Source organism: Aplysia californica, unplaced genomic scaffold, assembly GCF_000002075.1.
Source record: "Aplysia californica isolate F4 #8 unplaced genomic scaffold, AplCal3.0 scaffold00278, whole genome shotgun sequence".
NCBI lineage: Eukaryota > Metazoa > Mollusca > Gastropoda > Aplysiida > Aplysiidae > Aplysia > Aplysia californica.
The window spans coordinates 473,441-480,107 of record NW_004797548.1 but is presented as its reverse complement, the minus strand read 5'-3'; the positions used below and the strand labels follow the sequence as shown (position 1 = coordinate 480,107).

General features: G+C 42.6%; 1 protein-coding gene across 1 annotated transcript in view; it reads left to right on the top strand.

Annotated features, from left to right (window-relative positions):
* The window catches only part of LOC101860747 (protein phosphatase 1 regulatory subunit 7), a gene marked incomplete at its 5' end in the record, with an annotated part of 51,163 nt that overhangs the window by 23,452 nt on the left and 21,044 nt on the right, over nucleotides 1-6,667 (top strand). The window contains 1 exon segment of the mRNA XM_013084205.2: nucleotides 4,949-5,065. Coding sequence (XP_012939659.1) covers nucleotides 4,949-5,065 — 117 coding nt within the window.

The following is a 6,667-nucleotide window of genomic DNA, read 5'->3' as shown; positions in this document are numbered from 1 at the left end:
AATTTGACCCGGAAGTCCATTCGGAGGATTTGACCTTTTCACTTGACCAAAGTGTGCCAAAATGGTAGCCTCCATGAAGGAAAAATCTGGCCCTCATTCAAACCACTGGGATTGAGCAAAATTTTGCGTATCGTGCTTTGTTCTTACAAAATTCATTATAAATATAAGTTGTACACTGAGACAAAACTGTACTAAATGAGAAAGGTGCACCATTATGAAAGTGGAACGAACTCAGTTACCTGAAAAGGGAGTTTGAGCGTGTGTGGCCTAAATAAGCTAAACCCCCCTCCCTTGCCTTATTTAGGCCATATGAAGTCTACTATTACTAATACTAATGATTTAACCCTCCCCCTCCAAAAAAAAAGTGATTTTATAAAATAAAAATAAAATTATTGTCTTGTCTGTTGTCAAAACTGTGTTAATGACTGATCAATCTTTCATGGTAATTTTTGTCGTCAGTCTTTCATGGCAATTTTTGTCGTCAGTGTTCTTGTCAATATGTAATATGTCCAAAGATTCATTTCACCCACCTCTGCCTTTAAACTCGTCATAGGAGCCTATTTATCTCATGACTTGCTCACTCTGAGTGTGAACTCTCTATGGAGTTTTTTTAATTGTCTATTCTGTAAAAAAATAAAGCTTATTAATATACTAGTTTATAGTCCAAGGGACACGATCAAGTAATTAAGTATAAGTTGTTAATTAAGAATTGTTTGCCCTTGTGAAGACAACAAAGTAAAGAAGGATAAACGTGCATGGCAACAATGACTAGCAGGTGTTTGTAAGACGTATGCACTACACTGGCGTCGAGAATGTCCCAACAAGTGTTTGAAATACAGACACTGCTATTCGGGTTGTATTTTGCCTTTCCTTATTGCCTTGCCTGTTTGATCTTCAATACTAGAAATCTAGATCTAGAAACAGCATGGCTTTTGCACGACTCCCCAGCTACGAACTTTTTGACGCAAGATCAGAAGGTGTGTAGCTTCTAGGTTGACAAAGTGAGTGTCCAGGCTAAAGAATAATTTGTTTGTTTCTTACGACATCACAAGTGATAAAAGACAGAAAGCCTTGCTATATGTACTGACTTATGCTGGAAGTGACTTGAACGACATTGTGGAAAACTTAACTTCATCTCAAGTTACCCCAGAAGAAGATGGTTCACACTTCGACAAGCTAGTGGCTGGAAGCTATCACTGAACGTTTTAACCCAAAAGTGAATAAGGAAATACAGTGGTACACTTTTCATCAACTGAAACAGCAAACAGATGACACTGATGACTTTTGCAACGAGCTCGCCAAAGTTGGCTCCAACATGTGACTTCTCAAACACAGGAGATGAAATAAAGCCACAGATAAAACAAAATAATTTTTGTGGTAAGTGTTTTACGGCGCTCGCTCGCAACTGCATAAGGTCATATGAGCGTACAGGACACATTAAACGTTTTCAGCTGGTATGAAATTTTGAATTTTGCCCGGTTGGCGGCCGAAGCCTACTCTTGTCTATTTTAGACCACCAAGGGATCTTTAACGTGCTCAACTTGCACACGGGCCTTCCGAGATTTTTCGTAATTGTCCGAGAAGGCTAGGTGTAAATCTCTCCTACCATAATATCAGGGGTGTGGTTGAAAGACAGCTATAAGAAGGAGCCAAGAAGTGGCAGTAGAAAGACTTCAGAAAGAGTCAGGAGCCCAGAGGAGAGGGCAAAGGAGGTGAAGGGGTGGGGGCAGAAAGAGGAGATGAAAGCAGACAACAGAACATTGCTAGAGAGCAGGAAACGAGATGAAAGGAGACAGTTTTAGAGAAGAACATTTTTTGGTCGCTTCCCGGATTCGAACCCGGGACCCTTAAATGAGAGGCCAACACCTTTACCTCTAGGCCACGAGAGCCCTCTCACAGATGATCATCGGATGCAAATGGTTCAAAATAAGAGAAAAGGGACTCAGCAATCCAAATCTCAAATTGCAGGAACTGCTGCAGTTTGCAAGAGCTGTTCAACTACCAAGAAAACGTGCACAACAGGTTGAACAAGAAGGGAAACCCTACCACAAGCTCAACACTCCTCGTCGGCTAAAACCAAATTGATCAAAAGATACAACGGACAAGACAAACATCGAAGAAAACCTCAGTCAAGAACAAAAATTCAGAAACTTTGAAAGAGTGGACAAAAGAAATGCAACATGTCGTATCTGCGGAAAGCTGAATCATGTGTCGTCTTGTTTGTCAGTCGGGAAACTACCAAACGCCCGATCTACAATAAAAAGTCATGGAAGAAGGTTAGTGCAGTGCTCACGGCACTCAAGCTTCGTTTAGACGGAGCGACCACTGCCGGTTTAAGTAAGCCGTTTTTGTCAGTGTCGTATATTTAGTATTTTGGCCTGCTTCAAGCGTTCCATCCCATGAGATGAAGGAAAACGAAGCAGTGATCCTTGACCGATCGACCATTCGTCGTTTTCCCTTACACGAGCTCTGGTTCAGACTCGCCAGTGTAAGGGAAAATGAACTCTCAATTATGCAACAATGCATAAGGATAGATCTATATATGACAAAAATGTATACGCCTACCTAGATGTTTCAATTTCCCTATCTGGCGTCAGGACAAGACTTGGGCGCGACTTTGTGTTAGCGCGTGACGACCCGTGATATACGAGGAGAACAAACGTTCCCGCGCCCTTGAGTTGAAAGCGTGCAATTTAGTCTGCGTGCAGTGTGTATGTGTGTGTGTGTGTGTGAGAGAGAGAGAGAGAGAGAGAGAGAGAGAGAGAGAGAGAGAGAGCGAGAGGTGAGGGGGGAAAAGAGGGAGGGAGAGACAGACAGAGAAAAATGAAAAGAGAAGGGGGAAGAAAAGAGAAGGAAAGAGAAAGGGAAAGAGAGAGACGGACAGACAGAAAGAGAGAGAGAGAGGGTTTGTTATTATAATAAGAATAATTGATTCCCGTCATTTTCTCTCTGCATTGGTTTCCAGGCTGACCCGGTGCAATATAGATAGTCATTATTGTACATGTACACATTTTATGACCATTCCCATCTTCCGAATCCCACCTACAGTTCACTGTTTCCCATCTCTCTCGTCTTGTTTCCCGTAATATCCAATTTTCCATATCCCATATCCGGACTTTAATTCTGTAAGGGCTTTTCGTTTTCCTTCATCTCATGGGAGGGGACACTTGAAGCTGGCTAAAATATTAAATACGCCACTGTTGTCACTGACTAAAACCGGCTGACTTAAAACGGCAGTGGACGCTCCCCCTAAACGAAGCTTTAGTGCCGTGAACGTCGCCTCAACAGCGCCTGCAGACTGCATTCAGGGCGCGATGAACCTAGTCTGCCAACTACTTCATGGCGCTGTTAACATAGCCATTGCGAAACAAATATGAATCAGGATCCCTGTCAGCAGACAACTATGTATTCACATCCTTGTCGAAAAGAAAATATATGCCTATCTTCTCAGGGACGGTTTGTCAACTGGACAGTTGACAAGAGATTTATTGCTGATGATGATTTTCATTCAGTTTTAAGTAAATCCAAACAAACATGTATCAACAGTCAAAAAGCGCCTTGCCGATTTGAAGACGTTCAAATAGACAAGTGATTCCTTGCTGTTTTGTCGCGTTTGTTTATCACGCCGGCTCACAACTGTTACAGTTAAATCGTCTCCTGTCACGTCGTGGAACTTCGTACGAGGACACGGCTCGCTCAGCAATGACGTCAGTCCGCTGGGCAAATCCATCGATAGTCTACAGAGGGAATAGAACATCCCTTAATTGCCAAATTGGCCTCTGTGTTGCTTACAAAATTAAGAATGAGACTGTCTTGAGCAGCACGGACACATATATTATTTTATCAGCAATACATGTATTTATCATTCAGCCTTTCTGTATCTATTATCAGAACATTTATTGTCAGCATGGCACTAATCTTTTTTTGTTTATTGAATTTTTAGCCACCTATAGGTCCTGTTTGGTATTAATTCATCGCTTTTTCCCCACTAAAAACTTACCTGGCCCATAGGAGTCTGGCCGGCGAAAGGAGGAATCGTCTAGTTAAGATATATAAGGAGAATTATAACGAGAAGCGATAGGCACTCGGCTGTCAGTCTGGGCCGAGAACAGTTAGGCCTACCCCTCCCTTCCCTCCCCCTTTCCACCGTCACCCCAGCAAGACACCAAGTTCTATAATTAGCGTTTGACACGCTTCCCCACTTTGTTACAGCAGTGTTCTGTTCTGAGAACTGAGAAGTGCAATGAAGAACGTTTGATGATATAATGATTGGAAACTGTTGTGTGCTAACTTTGTCCAGCTTTGTATAGTATCTGATTGTAGACTTGATCTGCATGGGACAGCGTCACTGGTACAGTATCAATTGACTTTTTGTCATCATACACTTTCAGTTTGTTTTCTAGGATAGTTGTGTTTCTTTTTCTGTGCCGATCAAGTCAGTTTCTATTAGTCTCTGTAACTTCCATTATACGTTATTCGTAGCTTTGTTTCTTGACACTACCATATTTTAGCTCTTTAACATTGTATTATCATGTTTACAATGGTGTGTGTGAGTTGGGGAGGGGGTGGGGATGGCGAAAGTAGGGGGGAAAATGAGGAGAGAGAGAGAGAGAGAGAGAGAGAGAGAGAGAGAGAGAGAGAGAGAGAGAATGTGTGAGTATGTGTGTGTGCGTGCACGCCACGTGCGTGTGTGTGAGTGTGAGTGTGTGTGTGTTGTGAAGGAAGGGGGTGGGGGGAGTGAGAAAGAGTCGATGTGAATGACGGCCGGTCAGTTCTATAAACCACGAACCGCCACTGTATCTTCTCATTTCAACGCTATTGAATAGGGCCATCGCGTAGCGAGGCGAGAGAGAGACTTTATCTAACATACTGTAGTACTAGTATAAATCGATTACTCAAACCCACCATAGATTTTACATGTTGTTTCTTATGTTTGTTGTCATTGAAGGTTATCGAAGGAATCAACCAGCTTGTAAATCTGCACAGTTTGTTCCTGGGCAAGAACAAAATCACCAAACTGCAGGGTCTCTCTACACTGGTCAAGCTGTCCTGTCTCAGTGTACAGGTAAATGTACAGGTGTCTCGTTGAACATGTAGTCCACAAAAGTATGTTTAGCATCACCATGTCTTCATGCTACTGGTGGTTGAGGTGTATGTCATTATGAAGTCATTTTGTTTCACATTCCTTTGCTCCCCCCCCGGGCAGTGCCACTGACTGAAGTGTCTTTAGGCCATTCCCAAAGGGGGGGACATTTCTCGTTCTTATGAACAGTAGAATTGTAAATGGGCTGATTCAGCAATGCCATGCTCATAACTGTGCCTGAACAACGGAGAACTGCTGCTTTTTCTTTCCTAATTCTTACTATCGTCATTTTCCTCTACTTCTTTTGTATGTTTGTCTCACTCTCGTGACTAGCTATTTCCAGGGTGCCTTGAAAGTCAAAACAGACTTGCTGTTAAAGCCAGAGAGGTGAGCAGAGAAAGCCCGATTCCCTGTAAAGACTTCTCTGTTGACATCCACCCCTTGGCGCTCATATGACCTTATGTAGCCGTAAAACCTCCACTAAATAATTTTAAAAAAAACATTCCTGATATTTCCTTTGCCCTTTGTGTTTGTAGCTTTTTAACTTTACACTGAATGGTTCTTCGGGGTGGTTGGAGAGTGTCACTAGTGTGGCTTTACATCTTCTGTGTCCATGGGTTTTCAATTGTTCTTAGATTTCAAAAGTATTTCCCTAGTAATATAAAAATGCTAATTTATAGTCAGGTTGACTGCCAGGCCCGCCTTGGGGCCCCCGGAATTTGAATAATATAATATCTCAGAGACCTGGGGAATTTTAGGAAACTTGTCAATTGCCCCGGGAAAATTCATAAATTCTCGAATATTTGAAAACAATAAATAAGATAAGGGTCAAGAAGTTCCTTTTTTCTAGTTGCGTTTTCTTTTCGCTTTCTCTGGTGGGAGAGTACTCACACGAACGAGCAGCTATGTAATACCGCTCGATGAGGAAAACACGCCGAACAAATACATGTACCGCTCTTTTAGTTGGCTCCATGGGAGAAAGTTTTCCGGCATATGCCTGAATTCCGGCTTTTGAAAATGAGCTTTCAAACTTTTCAGGTTTGGGACAAACAAATTGTCGACTTCATAAACATTTCGGAAGTAGTCATTCTCCCTATCCACAATTTCTGGCTCTTTGCATTTGGTTGCGTTGCCGGTCTGTCTCAGCTCGCCCTACTGGCCAAAATGAGCGTTACACGCTCAGAAATAACCCAATTAGATGTATGTCGCACTAAACTGTAAACAGTATGACTGCGATTGTATTGATCTGGCGCAGTATCTAACTGCTAAAACTAAACAGGGGGCTCTCGTGGCCTAGAGGTTAGGGTGTTGGCCTCTCATTCAAAAGTCCCAGGTTCGAATCCGGGTAGCGACCGAAACATTTTCTTCTCTAAAATTGTCTCCTTTCACCTCCCTTTCTACTCTCTAGCAATATTCTGTTGTCTGCTTTCATCTCCTCTTTCTGCCCCCACCCCTTCACCTCCTTTGCCCTCTCCTCTGGGCTCCTGACTCTTTCTGCAGTCTTTCTACTGCCACTTCTTGGCTCCTTCTTACAGCTGTCTTTCAACCACACCCCTGATATTATGGTAGGAGAGATTTACACCT